Below are 15,940 nucleotides of genomic sequence, written 5' to 3' on the forward strand. Positions count from 1 at the left end.
TCAAAATGGAGGCCTGAATAAAACGGGAGGGTTTAATTATTGGCTCATGAATGACAGCTGTGACGTCTGGGGAAAAGTATTCACACCCTCGGAGGATTCTGAAACTATAATCACGCTTCAGTGTTTTCTGTTCCTCATTTTCTTTTGGATTCAGGTCTGGACTTTGATCTGAGCTGTTGTATCAGAGCTCTGAGTGTAGATCTGACTGGAAGGTGAACCTCCAACCATAGGAATGGTGGGTGGACCAAAAAATCGAACTCTGGTCCTCCGACAAGCCTCGGTCTCTGTTCGGTTGAAGTGAACTTTGGTGAGGCTTGAATGCCAAGAGGACTGGAGACCTCTTTGTAAGCAGGAAATGGACTACAGGGCAGGGCAGGGCAGGGCATTCTGGGTAAACACAACCAAAACAAATGCACAAGCCTGTCGCTAGCAGGAGACATGCATCTGTCTCTCTTACCAAAGAAAAAAATAAATTCTACAACTACTGAAATCTGATGCCGCTACATTTTTGTTTACACTTCAGGAGTTCAGTGTCTTCTTCAGAGATTTTCGTGTTGTTTTCTTCTGTGTTCTTGGTGCAGCGCCACCACAGGCGAGGAGGGAAACAGGTTTTTCAAAGTGTTTGGTTTGTTTGACACAGTGTAGTCTAGACGAGAACAGCAGCAGCTGAAAATATAAAAGTGTTGCAATTTTGATCCCTGATCAAACCCAGTCTAATGGACCATCAGGTGTGAAAACAAAACTGTCCTGTCTTATAGATTCTTTAAGTTCTGCAGCTCCTCTAGTGTTACCTTTTCTGCTTATCTACTTAATGCTCTAGTTGCCATGCCAATTGATTGCAACAGATGTTAGTTTCTTACTCTCTCTGTTCAGATGATGGGTTGAACTGAGCTCTGGGAGATATCGAATCTCAAGATGTTGTTTCAGAACCAAACGCTGCTTTTATCTTTAAAAGCGCAAAAACAGCAGCTTTCATTTAGCATATGATTCAGACACTTATTCCACCGTAGCCTGTTATTGCTGTTTTCCTGCTACTTGTGTCCCAGTCTACTTTTTAATAGTGTTGCTGTGTTTCTGTTTGCAGAAGGGACAGCAGTCTGGTGAAAGAAGAGATCAAAGCTTTCCTGGGGAACCGGAGGATTTCTCAGGCTGTCGTGGCTCAAGTGACCGGTTAGTAGCACATGAATCCACTCTGCTGCCAACTCGGCAACTTTCTTGCTATATTTAGCAACATTTCCCACAAAAAGAAAATCTGTAACGGCCAAAATCGTAATCGACAGGTCAGACTTTTTGAAGCTCTTCGATCGGTGCACCCCTACGTTAAATACAGGTATAATAAATGATTTTTTTATATATTTGTAGAATAATTTTTGTTTATTTTCTTCAACAACAGTCCCAGTAATAATTGTTTTAATTAGTTAAAAAACAACTAAAAAGCAAATATTTTTTACTTAATTTTGCACCCATGTTTGTTAAAAAGTTGGATTTTGTTCTTTTTACTTTAACACCTAAAATAGAAATAAAATGTTGGTTCTTTGAAAAAAAAAAAAAGTTGGCAAATTTTATTTGGTAGCTATTTATCCAAAATGTAAAGTTGTTTTCTGGCTCTAAGCAGATTGATTGTTGATTGTGGCTCTTTATATTATAAATGTTGCCTTAAACTGAAGAGGAGAGAACCTGGATAATATAACTAAATCTAAATAATCTTCCCTCATCACTTCCATGTTGTCCCAATAGTTCACAAAAGTATAAAACGTGACTTTCCATCCATCTGCACTCTAAACCTGAATCCTTAGTTTTTTGGGATTTTTTTTTTATTTTTTATTTTAACACCTAAAAATAGAAATAAAATGTTTCTAACTGTAGAACGCATGCAGACCCCACATGGTGCCCTGGGTTGGTTAAGACCACATAGTTGCCCTTTAACCATCAGATTGTTGCATGTCAGGATTTGAGTTGCAGTAATGAACAAAGATGTTATCAACCAAAGGGGAAAAAATGCATTCTTTAACTTTGCCTGGAGGAATATGGTCTCATCCATCACACATTACTCTAAAGCCTTATCTAAAACTCCCATCTATGGCTCATATGGCGTTCATGTATAATTAAACCGAGAGCAGAATCAGACGTGAAAAGCTAAATAAGAGGCATTGTTTGTAAATTACCGAAGACGTCGAGGTGCATTTCTGTGATTGCCAGCTGTGATTGGAGGAGGAGGTGAAATCAAAGCCAAGACAGGAGAAAAACACTTCACCCTCACTCATCTCCTCTGTGCCTCTTGGGTCTCTGCTTTCTAATTATCCACGCGTTGTTCCGGCGCTGTGATTGGACATGCGGCTGTCTTTTTGCTTTCCAGGCATCAGCCAGAGCAGGATCTCTCATTGGCTGCTGCAGCACGGCTCCGACCTGAGCGAGCAGAAGAAGAGGGCTTTCTACCGCTGGTACATCCTGGAGAAAACCACGCCAGGTAACAGAGGGTTCAAACGAACCCCGGGGCAGATTTTCAGATCTTTAGACGAGGAAATGTGACGTCATGGTGGAAGTGGAGCTCTTCTCAATAGTTCCTTCCAGGCTTTTCTTTGGAAGCATTAGCGTGGAAAGCTTAGTCTCTGGAGCGGATGCAGTTTCTCATTATAGTGTGTAATAAGATGAGCTGGAGGAGTCAGCAATGCAGAGATGAATGCTGATCTCACCTCTACAAGATGAGACGTCTTAAATGTTAGCACACACACGTGAACACGTTTTACAGTTTTAGAATAAACAGCCCATACATGTCAAGATCAAAATATTTACAAAAACGAGTGCCAATGAGAACATGAGGGGACACCATGATGGCTGCAGTTTAGGATAAACTATACAACATCATCTAGAAATATTTAATGGAACCAAAAATACTTGGCAGCGGCTACATGTGACAAATTTTACATAAGAGCTCCATATTCAGCACTTCAAAATGACCAGTTACGGAGTCAGCTGTGCATGTTTACATAATCCAAGGAGGTATACAAAGTAGTGTGATGTGAAAACAGTGTTTCCATTGCGGTTTTGTGAAATACACAAAGTTTGATACGGCTGGAAAAAACACTTCATCCTAGAGCAAAACTTTTTATCAAAAAACGTCACTTTTTTCAAAATTGGTATTTCAATATTCATTTATTTTCATAATTTTAAATTGCATAATTTTATGTTCAATGGAAATGCAGCTACTTGCGTATTTTAATCTCATGCTATGCCATGCAGGTGTTTTGTCTGCATTGATTAAGTCTGACTCACTTCCAGATGCTGAATGCTTGAGGAAGCTCCAGTGGCAGAAAATACCAACTTGAATAATTCTACCATTCTATTATTGACCACTTCGAGGCGCTGGTAGTGTATTGATCCTGTTGATCCTCTTTCATTCTTTAATAAGGAATAAAAGAAGACATTATGGAAATACTGAGAGCAACGTACTGTTTCTACTAGTGGCTCTGCAGTTCTGGTTCTTTCCCGTGGGAGAACATGTGCTCACCGTTTACCGCTCTGGTTACCCAAACCACTGTATTTCAGTTTGCATCTCCTGACCACGAACACACCTGCACCCAGCCGAGCGGCTTCGCTCTCTGTGCAGCGCGTTCCGTTGTAACCCATGGCCGGTTCTGCTGCTGCTCCAGGTGCCACTCTGAACATGCGGCCAGCGCCGCTGCCTCTGGAGGAGATGGAGTGGAGGCAAACCCCGCCGCCCCTCGCCACCGCCCCCGGAACCTTCCGGCTGCGCCGGGGAAGCCGCTTCACCTGGAGGAAGGAGTGCCTGGCTGTGATGGAGAGGTGAGGGTGGAGGAGACGGCTTCATAACGCCACGGTTATTTCCTCCAGGAGTAAAAGGCAGTCTGGACAATGAAATGACTTCCAGTGTCTGCAAAATCAAACATCACCCCAACAATATTGTTGATATTGTCCTTTGTTGTGAAATTAAATGAATCGGTGTGATTATTGTTTCCAGCTACTTCAATGACAACCAGTACCCAGATGAAGCCAAAAGAGAGGAGATAGCCAACGCCTGCAATGCTGTTATTCAGAAACCAGGTAAGCTACACTAACAAGTCCTCACCAAGAATAAATCAACTTTTATTTTACATAAGTCGTATTCTCTTCTTTTGGCTGTGCTCCGGTTCAGCCTTGTTGGGGACGTTTGTCCTTTCTGATTTAGACGCAATTAAACTTATCTTAACCTGCATAGTTATGCTAACACTTTCCTATTTCCTTTAATTTTAAAGGTTAGTAATTGACTGAAAAGAGGGCATGTCTTCACATCCTTAAAAAGTCTTAAATTCATTCAGAAGTAAAAATAACTTGCCCTTAAATGCTGTAATCACAAGTTTTGTCATATCAGGACTATTTAATCTGTTTAATTTTCTGTTTTCTCACAGGACTTTACTGTTGCATCAACGTTTGAGTCGCATACAAACTTCTTTGCATTCTGTTACTTGAGGCAGCAGCAGCTGGCAGTAACTAGGCGCTAATCTACCCTTGCTAGCTAGCTTACTAGCTTTTTTTTTTTACATCCATCATGGATAAGAACAGACAACGTTGGCTGGACAACGTTCGTTTTCGCCACTGGCTCACTTCTGTTGCCAGTCAGTAAACTTTATTTGCTTTTTTTTTTTTTTAGATTTGTCACATTTTTACATTTGATTCTAAACTCTATTCATAATGGTCTTAAAAAGTAGCTAAAAGATTGTGAATCATAAACATCTAGAAACTGTTCTATTTGAAGTGAGGTTCAACTTAGAATGCTTTACTTCCTTTTCTTGTTTCTAAGGAGATTGTTCAGAGTTGACTTCTTGAGACGCATCAATTAGAGATTATTTCTCAATGTTTCAGCTGTAACTGGTTTGATTTGAACACTGTGTGAACGTCTATCTGCCTGTAGTGCCAAGGAATTTATCCGTCTCTGTGGGTCACACAGAGGTAAGGGGCGTAAAATATGCTGCAGCGTTTTGTTTTCAGACTTTAGTGTGTCAGACATCACGACTGAAGGAATCTCAAATGCCGCCAGCGACGTTTCTGTGAATCTAAACATTGTGGAAAAATATTTCCATTAATTAAGAGGCGTGTTAAAGCAAGACTGCTTTGTGTGTTTTCTCCATAGGGAAGAAGCTGTCTGATCTGGAGAGGGTGACCTCCCTCAAAGTCTACAACTGGTTCGCTAACCGGCGCAAGGAGATCAAGAGACGAGCTAATATTGGTAACGAGGGCGCCACTTGCTGGCAGAGCACTTTGTGTTCTAACGAACGTCACATTTAATATCTGATGAACTGAATGTTCACCGTAAAACTGATAATCCATCCTCTTCCTCCAAGAAGCAACAATCCTGGAGAGTCATGGGATAGACGTTCAGAGTCCGGGTGGACACTCCAACAGCGACGACATCGATGGGAATGACTTTGCAGAGCAGGTAGAGTGGCACACACGCGCACACACACACACACACACACACAGAACTAAGCAGCAGCCTGTGTGCTTGGCATAAAACTCGAACATAAAAAGACGAGCTGCGGCGTTTCAACTGCTGCTTACCTCGCGAAACTCTGTAGTCAGCTCTCACTAAATATAGAAAAAGCACACTTGCTTCACTCTGATGCATTGCCCTCATTAACAAGCCTCCCTGTTGTTGGAACAAATGGAAGCAGAAGTAAGGCAGTGAGCCGTCTCTATCTGTTCCCCCGTCTCAGGCCTGTGACCTGCCCTACTTCGACAAGAGACCTCTCAGCCGACCGTTTGGCCTTTACCGCCTGGAGCCCACCTCACCTACACAGGTAACTGGGAGAAGAATGTAGTGAGGACTACATTCACTGGTGTCCTCATGACAGGGGCATGATGGGGTGAGGGCAGCAAAGCTGAAACCTGATTGGCTCAAAGAGAAATGTACATGAAATACAGTGATTAAGGTAAAATTTGGAATAAAATGCTCTAATCTACATCAGGGTTGTAACGGTATGCAGTTTGAGTTTTGAAGACAGTTTGGAAAAAGAAAAAAAAAACTTCCTGTTTGCTTATTTAAGCTTTGACTAGACCCCATATGAGAAAGCATAACTCTGTTCCAAATAAATTTGGGGAAAAGTCCACCAAAGTGACACCGAGGAGCGTTGTCACTTTTAATTTATCATTACAGCCCTAAACTGTTCAATAAAAGTTGGATTTCATAAGATTATGATTTTTTTTCCTCCCTCTGTTTAATGTATGAAAATAGATAAAGGTGAATATCTGCTTCTTAAAGTTGGAAATGTTCATAAGTTAAAAAAAAATTAATGACAAAATGTAAAAAGATAAAAAAAAAATAGAATAAATAATAAAATGAGTTTGAATAGTTTTCCATCAGGAACCAAACTTAATGTATTGGGATTTTATGTGATTGTCACAAAAAGCAGATAGTTGCTAGAACAACTAGCAACTATCTAGCTTCAATATTTTCACCAAAATTGAAAAATTCAACATGCATTTTGTTTACATAAATACCACTGACTGTCTGCTCAATTCATTTAATTATAACACAAGTGAATAAACGCAGCCGTTCTACTGACTGAGTTTGAGACATGGGGAGAATTTTTCAGTTTCTAGATGAAAATACCTTAAGCTACACTTTTCAAATTATTTAGAAGAAAAATATTTAATACACAATGTATGTTTCCTTCTACCTCAGAAATATTCTCTGATTTGTGTTCCGTCTCCTTAAATTCCAAAAAGATGCATTATTATGACAAACTGTAGAAAAGTGAGCTGAAAGGCTGATAAAGGATTGACTCGGGTTTTCAGCAGAGCACTGCAGCACATGAAGAGTTGATCATCAGACACCCTGTTTTGATTTTCCCGTTAGGACGACAGCGCGGCTCACAACGAGCATCAGGACCCCATCTCTCTGGCCGTGGAGATGGCTGCCGTCAACCACACCATCTTGGCACTGTCCAGAACCGGAGGCGTGCCCAACGACATCAAGACCGAGTCCCTGGAGGATGAATGAAGCGCTCAGGAATCGGGACGGAGCGAGAACAAAGCCCAGTCGAGACGGGGGACGACAGGGAGCGTTTAAAAAGACAAGGAAAAAAAAAAGACCAAAATAATCCGACTTAGTAAAATCGTCTCCGCTCCTCCCAGAACTTCCACGTAAAACAGTGATTACCCCCAACACTCCTCCCCCCTCCTCACCCTATTTTACTCACTATACCGACCCACCTGACAGACATTGCTACTGTAGGCTTTGTGACAGAAGAAGCAGCAGCCAGTTGTGAACCTCCCGCCTAACGGTGGCTCCTCTCTGGGACCGGGTCTCCCAGGAACTCCTCTCCCTTCCCAAAACAGGATACCTCTTCTTCTTCTTCAGTTTGTCTCTCCTCTTCCTTCCCTCAGCAGCCTGGTCGTCTGAGCCGATCCTCAGTCTCTCACCTCAACCTCAGAGAAGAAAAAAAAACGATGCACTGTGTATATATAGCGGACTTCTAAAGGTTCTCAGTCACCCTCACCTCATGACATACTACCTACACCCTCAGATTCACCTCTTCTCAGTGCAGAGCATCAGAAGAGGAGCCGTCCGCTGATGAAGAGTGCTTCCTCCTCTTCCTCTCCGGCTCCGAGGTGGTCGGCAGGGATCGTTTGACCCTCGGCGTGGGTCCAGTCAGTCTCTTGCCGAAGTTCTGCTTTCCTTTCCCTCGCAGTTGCGCTGCTACATTCGATTGACGCCAAACCAACTTTGCAAAATGTCTGTTAAAAGTAGCCTTACCTCCCCTCAGCTGGTTCTTCATATCCCACCGTTCCAAAATCTGCACAGTTCAAGTTTCTACCCAACAGCAGCTGCAGCAGGGTTTTTATTTTTAATCTCTTGTTAGACTCCCCTCAGAGTCATTGAGGATGAATCAACCTCCCTAAGATGTCCAGTAAGGGAACAGTTGCTTTGTTTTCCATGTCATCCATGCCAAAGGAAGTGGCTCTGTGCTGAGTGAACCCAAAGTGACCTCTAACTCCTTTGGTGTCGATTCCTCCTCAGTGTTCAGTGAAGCCTCTCCAGCTGCAGTAGCTCCACACTACAGCAGGCCTGTGTCTGGACTGGTAGGTATTGGCAGGCACTTATATTATACCCCTAAGCTATTTACTACTTCTGTGACGCTGCCTCTTTATAATGATAATAATGTAAGCTATGTGCTTTTTTTTTTATATATACAGCAGATATTAAATTAGACTGAATCCACACTGGAGATAAATATCAAAGAACTCTACAAACGTCTGTTTTTTTTTTTTTTTTCCTATTTCACCTATAAATAACCTCAAAGGGAAGCGTTGAAGGGAATCAGTCACTTCAGGTGTCTTGGTTTCTTCTTGTCCTCAATGAAAGTTCTCCAAACCCTGGCTGTAGATGAGCCTAGCTTCCTCTCTACTTTAGATGTATTATATTGTGGCAAGAAGTCGGGGAAACCCGCTAGCCTGGCTTTGTCCAAAAATTGCTCCTAGTGTTGATAAATGATTGGGTTGTCCAAAGGACAGGAAGTGGTGCAAAACTTCCCATGATTGACGGTTTGAGTCTCTACACTACGGTTTAGCCTCCATCATTCACTGCACCACAGCTCCATCTTGGGGTTCAAATGGAGTTGGTAAATTCCTACTTCCTGGTTGGGGGGGGGAACAGCACCTCCCTCTGAAGTCAGATTTTCTACTGGGAAACTAGGAGGAACTCCAACTACCCAAAGTTATGACTTATAAGGTTGACTTTGAATTTAAATACGGCTGCTCTGTTTATTTTCCAAGACATGCACAAGTAAGGGTGTGTGTAAAATCAGTGCTACACATGGTGCCTGTGACTACAACCTCAACAAATGAAAAGCAGTGTTTTGCTTATGGAAAGTAAAGCTTAAAACGTTTGTAAGAATATACTGTAGGTGTCTGTGGTGTGTTGAAATTCCAATTATTTTTTTTAAACTCAGGTCTGATGTCTAAACCGACTGTCTGATGTAACTGGAATACAGCAGAACTACGGATTGTATGTAAAGCTGAACCCAGTAATCAGGTAATAAGTTAATCCTAGGGCTCCCTGACCCCTAGGATAAGGGAGGTCATGTTGGTTGCCAACTCTCTCCTTCTGAGTTGAACCTCAAGTTTTCCTTATATTTACCCATTGGACATGCCCCACCCATGCACTGGGTAAAAAAAAAATACAACTCAATGAGTAAATCTCACTGACAGCAAATTGGAGTAAAAAATATACACAAATCAAGAGAAAATATTACTTTTGTGCAAGAAAATGTCAAATAATGTTCATTTACAGTTCTTAACTCCACATGACAATATTTTGCCCCCCAAAAACTCTTTCCTGTGGGCCATTTATATATATATATATATATATATATATATATATAATTTTTTTTTTTTTTTTAAGTCGAGGAAAATTGAGCATGTTTTAAATGGAGCGCCCACTCAACACCCTCCCATAGAATCAAACTGGTGTCAATGGCTCCATTTTTAGGATTACATTAGACTTTAACGCATCATTGGAACTTTCCAGCTTCTCATCCAAGTTAGTCAGCCATGGCTCATTGAAAACTTGCAATTGCTTTGGTAGCCTCAGGCATGTAGGGGCTGTGGTGGCATCCACCGTTTCCCATGAGCTGCAACGCTAAAGAAAACACAATATAATGTCTTCATGGTGACATTTGATCCAGTATTGAAATGGTTGAAGCAGCAGATCTAAGCCTGTAATGGGCTCTAACAAAAACCACTTGGTAACCACTGCTAAGCTAATATTCAGACACTCTTGTTTTTGTATTCATCTTGTTCTCAGACTTTAATACTGACCAAGAAGAGGATGTAAATCATTAGATTTACACAAGTCTAACACCCTAACATTAGCTGGGTCATTAGTTAGGCTGTCTGCTGAGGTTGACAATTATAGGTTTTAAACTTAACTTTTGTAAGAGTGGTTGATGTCACTCCTTTAGTTTTTACACAAACACTGAATTCAGCAGTATACAGTTGGAGATCTTGAGAAAGGTGAGACTATGCTATGCTAGGCTTGATCAAACATGTTAACTAAAACTCAGTCTTTCCTGTTAGTCTATTCTGCTTTGGATATCTTTAATGTAAAAATCATGTTCATTTTTGTATGAAGATATTATACAGCTAATATTTTCTGTATGGGGAAAAAAAGTCAACTGTCAAACTAACTCTTGGGGGCCCCCTATGGGTCCAGGAGAGGCTGTGAAGCTTATGTCGATTTGCCTTGAGCTCACTCACTATTCAAGATGCAAAGTGAGGAGATATTTCTGGACAAAGTCAGGCTAGCTGTGCGTTTCCCTGCCTTTATGCTACCATTCTACCTTCATGTTAAGCAGAGTCATGCTAATACTTTTTACCAAAAAAAAAGTGAATACAATTTTTAGACCACCAGGTACATGCAAGACTGTCCAATGGTTTTGGAGAACTGAAAAATAAACCTCATGGCAGGAAAACATATCCTGTGATTCTTCATATCTGAAATGATTTGATGTTTGTGATGAACCAGGTTACATGTTACAACACTGAAAGTGTTTAACTTCTCTTTTTTTTTTTTTTAAATACACATCTCATGCTCATAACTCCCCATGCTGGGTTCTGGTCTAGAAAGGCTAATCAACAGCTTCTGCTTGTAAGAAGCTAAAAAACAAAACTGGTTTTTAAAGGAAGTGGTTAAAAAACAAAAGTATGTATTTATGCTAATTTTTTTTATGGTAATGTACAAAGACGAATGACATGCTTTGAAATGAAACATGCTTTATAGTTAAATTAATGCTTTTTCATTTTACCAAACTTATTTTTCTATTATCGTTTTAGCATTCAGCTGTCCTCCATTGTCCGACTAACGGTTTCATGAAAAGGCCAACAAAGATGCACCTTATGAAAAGTATTGATGAGTAAGCTTGAACTGTACCCTCCACCAGTGTACTACAATAGTTATACACACGGTAGCTGGTGTAGCATTAACACGTCACACATCGTATCCCAGCTGTGATGGATGTCGGTGTCTCTACACACTAACCAGATCGGTTCAGGTTAATGAAGGGAGGAATACTGCAGAGTGTGTTCAGAGATTTTTCTCTCAATAACTCATATTCAGATGTCTGCCTTGAACTTTGACATGCCATGATCTGTCAAACTACTGGTTTGTGAGAGAGTGAGTGTGTGTGTGTGTGTGTGTGGTGGACGCTTACCAGAACGGAGGCGTCCTCTTACGGTGTGGCTACGTGTCGGTCAATGTCTTCAAGTGAAATGCCTCCCGGTTCATCCCACTATCACTTAGGAACAGAGGACTGAATGCTGTCGTATCAATCTCAAATATAGTTAAGTTCAAAATTACTGTATTGCCCATTTCAGAATTTAGTGCCTTTTTTGGACAGTAGACTGTTCTGTAATTAAGATGTAGTATATAAACATTTTTTGTACAGTTTCTTTGTCCATTTTTTAACTTGTGTTTATTTTAGTATGATATCTATATTATATATATATAATGTACAAGAGAATAAAGCTATATCAATGACGTTACCCATCTTGTCTTTCATCCAGTCTGAAGAGAAGAGAAACAAATAACCAATATGTTGTCTTTATTTTCAAATAAATAAGCATCCAAATTGATCTGCCTAAATGCAAATGTGTGTGTGTGTGTGTATATATATATATACACACACACACACGTGTTATGAATCAGAAATTACTCTTAATTTTCCCGCTCCAAGTATTGTCACACACAAAAAAAAAATCCCTAAAACAATCAACATACATGCTTGGCAGGAAGACGACCCATTTAAAGTAGATATTATTATTACTATAGTTATCAGAGTGCAAGTTTGTGTAAAAGAAACATTCATTCAAGAACCAGATTGATCTCATTGATCAACACTTCCAGCAGGACACATTTTGGTTGGACATGATCAAGGCACTCGTGTTTAGCAGTAGTTAAGGCACAGTACTCCACTCACATGCTCCAAATACACAAATATCATCCACAAACAGCATAATAATGTTAAAAGACAAGAAAAGTGAATATTAAAAAAAACTATGCATTCAAGTTGGAATTGGTGTCATCTAGTGAGCTCATTCCACAATATTAAACATTCAGAGAAGTTGTAATACAGTTTTCCTCATGTTCAGTACTTGTTAACGCAGGAAACCTTTTTTATATGAAGCTTCTAAACAGCTGAGCCATGATTCATGTAGGCTTTCGAAGGCTGCTGCACAACATGCAGAATCTGCTTCTGAGGTTTTCAGTGTCTCTAAAATAAATACTTTTCTGCAAATCTCTGCTTAAAACATTCTATATTTTTGTATTTGTCAGTGAAGTGATACCAGCTGTTCACACAGAAGTTCTGAGTGAGGGGCCAGATCCTGAATCCTAGATTAAACTTCCAGACGTACGCCACATTTCAAGTGTTCCACGATTTACGGTTCTCCCCTCTGCTGCGGCTGGCCGATCCAGTCTCACCTTTCGCCAGGGCGGTAAGAGCCGCCAAGTTTGGACTGGACCCGGACAGATTGGCACTACGACGCTTTTGCTGCTGGCGCCGGCGTTTGGCACCCCCACGGGTAACCCTGTCAGGCCTCACAAGCACTCCGTAGCCCGGGTTACAGTGGAAGTAGTGCTTCCCGCCCACAGAGCCGTCGTTCTTTCCTGCAGACGGACCAACAGAGATCCGTAAGGGGTGATGAGGAAAACCTGAACAGTAACAAGAGTCGCATTTCTCACCTGCCGGGAGCTCCAGTTCAACTCCAACCCAGGTTCCCTCGGCAAAATCCGTGGGCCCAACGTACCGCACCGTCCCACTCTTATTGGTCCCCACAGACACAAACTCCCCTTCCTTCATCCAGTCGGGAAGAACATCCGAAACTACTTCGTCTCCCTCCTCTAAGTCCGAGATGCTTTCCAGGCTCTCTGCCGGCACCGAGAGGTTGAGTCCCGCCCCGAGGCTGCCTTCCCGCCCCATCTGTGCCGGTTTACCACCTTCTTCGCTCACAATCTGCTGGAAAGACTTGAGGTCTGACGACTTGACTTTCTGAATCTTGAAGGGGTTGACTGCCGATGAACTGGACTTGGAGGGTTGGGCGGCACCGGTAGCAGCTTTAGTGGAAGACTCAGAAAGTGGTTTCAGACTGCCTTTGACTGTGGCTGAGGCTTGGGTGAGGGTGCTGTTTGTACCGGAGGGGTCAGGCAGTAATCCTTGTAGGGGTGAATCTTTAGGGTTAGAGTCTTCCATTGGTTGAGCAGCAGGAGTCTGGGTTACATCTGGAGCTGGATCTTGAACACCGTCAGAAGCTGCCTGATCTTGTTCCTGGTGCTGCGTAGCGATAGATTCTACCAGATTCTCATCTGCTTGGGTTTTACTCATAAGTAACGGATCGTGGTTATCCTCACTTGTAGCAACGATGTCTGGATGTTTTGTTGGAGAACCTTCAGAAAGATCCGTTAGCTGCGATTCTTCCTGTTCGTCGTGTCGTTCTCCCAGCGAATCGGTGTGATTCTCTGAACCGTTTGATTGCTCTAGTTCAGTAGTATCAGTAGTTGGAACTTGGTTGTGTTCAGCCTGGTTTTCTGATTGTGTTTCTGTACTTGCAGCAGCTTCTTTCAGACCCTTTGAATCAATGGACAGAGATGGATTTTCCTCTTGTTCACAGAGATCCGATTCTGGCCGAGTTTGGTCAGTACTCGAGGCAGCCGTCTCTTCGGTTAAACCCAGTTTTTCAGGTGAGAACTGCTCCCTCGCTTCGTCATCTTCCTCCACTTCGTCTGATAACAAACTGGGCAGATCCCAGCTCAGCGTGTAGACGTCTGAAAGCCTTGAGGCGGACATGTTGGACAACACATACCCGCTGGACATGTCACTAGGTGAACCGGAGCTGAAGTCGTCACTCTTTGGGATGATTGGAGGTGGGAGGGGGACTGATCTGGGGACCTCCGTTTGGACATCGGTGGGAGGCGTTTCCTCAGCGGGAACCTGAATGAAAACACAACCTCATGATAGTTTCAGGGATAGGTAATGTGCATTTGGAAATCAGGCATCTTTCAAATTTTGTTACATTTAAACTCAAAACTGTCACCGGTCATAAAAAAATAAAAGGTGTGGGAAACTACTGGTCAAGACTTAACCTGGGCGCCACAGAAGAGAGGTCTAACACTCCCCCTGTCCTTTGGTGATGGTTAAACTCTGTCTTGACCTTGATGTCTTCTCCAAGAAATCAACAAAATTACTCCAAGAACCAATCAACGACTCAAAGAAGTCACAGAACAACAACCTCTAAAGCTCTGCAGGACTCACTTTCCTCTGTTTAAGGTCAGAATCCGTGACTCAAAAACGAGAGAAGAAAATAACACAGCTATCCAAAAACGATAGTCTCACCTTCACCAAAAAGACCTCTTGATAATTCCCAAGGCTTTTAGAAAAATATTCTGCATCACTTTATTTGAAGGGGTGTGCATAAGACAGTCACAACACTGACATGAACATAACACCTGTCATGAAGATGGAGTCTTCATGAACGTTTAATTTATGTCATTAAAGTGTCATAAACAATGACACTTAATGCAAAGTTGCATTAAAAGTGTCATTTACCGAATGACACTTTGACAACAGTCGTAAACGTTCATGAAGACTCAATCTTCACAACAGGTGTTGACAGTGTTGTCAGTCCCACCCCAATAAATAAAGTGTTACCAAATATTCTGTAGACTGACAAATCAAAAATGGAACCATTAGGAAGATTTACTCCTGGCCAAAAACTTTCAGAAAAAGATCCTAACTAGCCTGAGCATTAACGGCAGGAGAGATGGTGCAAGAAGGAAGGTGTGAGCTACACGTCCCCAGGCATGATTGGCAGCACGGAGACCCTCCTCCAGGCTCTGGTTGGTTGTTTCTGACCAACCGGTGTGCTTCTGCGGACGGCAGTAAGTCCACAAAGTGGAGGCAGAGGAGCTCGACTTTTTTCACATATTTGTTGTACAGTGTACCGTCAAGAGACAGTGGCAGTTTTAACAAATGTAGGCAAGAAACAAACAATAAAATATATAAATAAATAAAAGTTGCATACTGCAGCTTTAAGCTTGAAAAGCCTCACACATGCCTAAATTAAAATAATCCTTCAGAGAATAGAAGCCCAAAACACCAGAGTGTTGTCCAAAGCTCACTGCTAATTATCACCAACGCTTGATGACTTTTCCCCCTAACAATGGAAATCATAATTTGGAAACTGCTTGTTATTTTTTTACTCAGCTTATCTGAACCGTTCAAGAACGACAACAAGTGAAAACAAAATCCAAAGGAGGGCAGATGCTTTTTGTACAGCAACATAAATGTTCCAGCACACAAACGTGGGAAAGGCCTGTTAAATTCAGTTTTACTGATTAGACAGAAACAGTCAAATAGACACCATATGGCTTTCCATAAACCATCTATGGAATGTAGGAATCCAGGAAGTGCTTCCCGGCTGACTCACCGGCTGCTGATGTTTGCACATGTCCTCTTCGACGCTGGCCGACTGAACCACGATGCGTGGAAGACTCTGCATCTGAAACGACGTCAACATGTTGATGTCTGTCCACATAAAATCTCCTGCATTTTTTTTATTTTTTTTTTGGTACCCATCAAATAAAAGTGATTATCTGCCAAGAGACGAGCAAACACACCATCACATTCTCCAATCTAATAACAATCCTACATTAACAGAAAAAAAAAAAGAGTTGAATATTTCATTTGTTCCAGCGATCAGCAGGTGGGATGTTGATATAAGACATTCAAAGTGCAATTAGGATATTTGCTCCGTAAATCACTGATAATCACGATAAACTGGAGAATCAGTCGAGATAATTGCGTCCTAATGATAATTGTGTTTGTGTTCATTTGTCTCATTTTAGCATTCATGCTACATGCAACTCTTATAATTTGTGCACTGATTAAAT

The 15,940-nt window shown here is 41.6% G+C and overlaps 2 protein-coding genes across 7 annotated transcripts in view; one reads left to right on the forward strand and one right to left on the reverse strand.

The window, feature by feature from the left end:
- hmbox1b (homeobox containing 1 b) overlaps positions 1–8,647 on the forward strand; it is a 21,407-nt gene extending 12,760 nt beyond the window's left edge. For 3 of the 4 annotated variants that reach the window (XM_015028371.1, XM_015028369.1, XM_015028370.1), the window contains exons 3-10: positions 1,085–1,170; positions 2,357–2,467; positions 3,651–3,804; positions 3,980–4,062; positions 5,129–5,224; positions 5,340–5,434; positions 5,712–5,795; positions 6,854–8,647. In XM_015028371.1, coding sequence (XP_014883857.1) covers positions 1,085–1,170; positions 2,357–2,467; positions 3,651–3,804; positions 3,980–4,062; positions 5,129–5,224; positions 5,340–5,434; positions 5,712–5,795; positions 6,854–6,997 — 853 coding nt within the window. In that variant the 3' untranslated portion in view covers positions 6,998–8,647. The remainder of the gene's footprint in view (positions 1–1,084; positions 1,171–2,356; positions 2,468–3,650; positions 3,805–3,979; positions 4,063–5,128; positions 5,225–5,339; positions 5,435–5,711; positions 5,796–6,853) is intronic. The other variant, XM_015028372.1, reaches the window with a different exon arrangement.
- Positions 8,648–11,580: 2,933 nt separating this feature from the next.
- LOC106944993 (kinesin-like protein KIF13B) overlaps positions 11,581–15,940 on the reverse strand; it is a 39,531-nt gene continuing 35,171 nt past the window's right edge. For all 3 annotated transcript variants that reach the window (XM_015028367.1, XM_015028365.1, XM_015028366.1), the window contains 3 exons: positions 15,478–15,549; positions 12,737–13,982; positions 11,581–12,661 (listed from right to left, as the gene is read on the reverse strand). In XM_015028367.1, coding sequence (XP_014883853.1) covers positions 12,417–12,661; positions 12,737–13,982; positions 15,478–15,549 — 1,563 coding nt within the window. In that variant the 3' untranslated portion in view covers positions 11,581–12,416. The remainder of the gene's footprint in view (positions 12,662–12,736; positions 13,983–15,477; positions 15,550–15,940) is intronic.

Source organism: Poecilia latipinna, unplaced genomic scaffold (assembly GCF_001443285.1).
Source record: "Poecilia latipinna isolate Pla-1442-1.1 unplaced genomic scaffold, P_latipinna-1.0 Scaffold122, whole genome shotgun sequence".
NCBI classification, from domain to species: domain Eukaryota; kingdom Metazoa; phylum Chordata; class Actinopteri; order Cyprinodontiformes; family Poeciliidae; genus Poecilia; species Poecilia latipinna.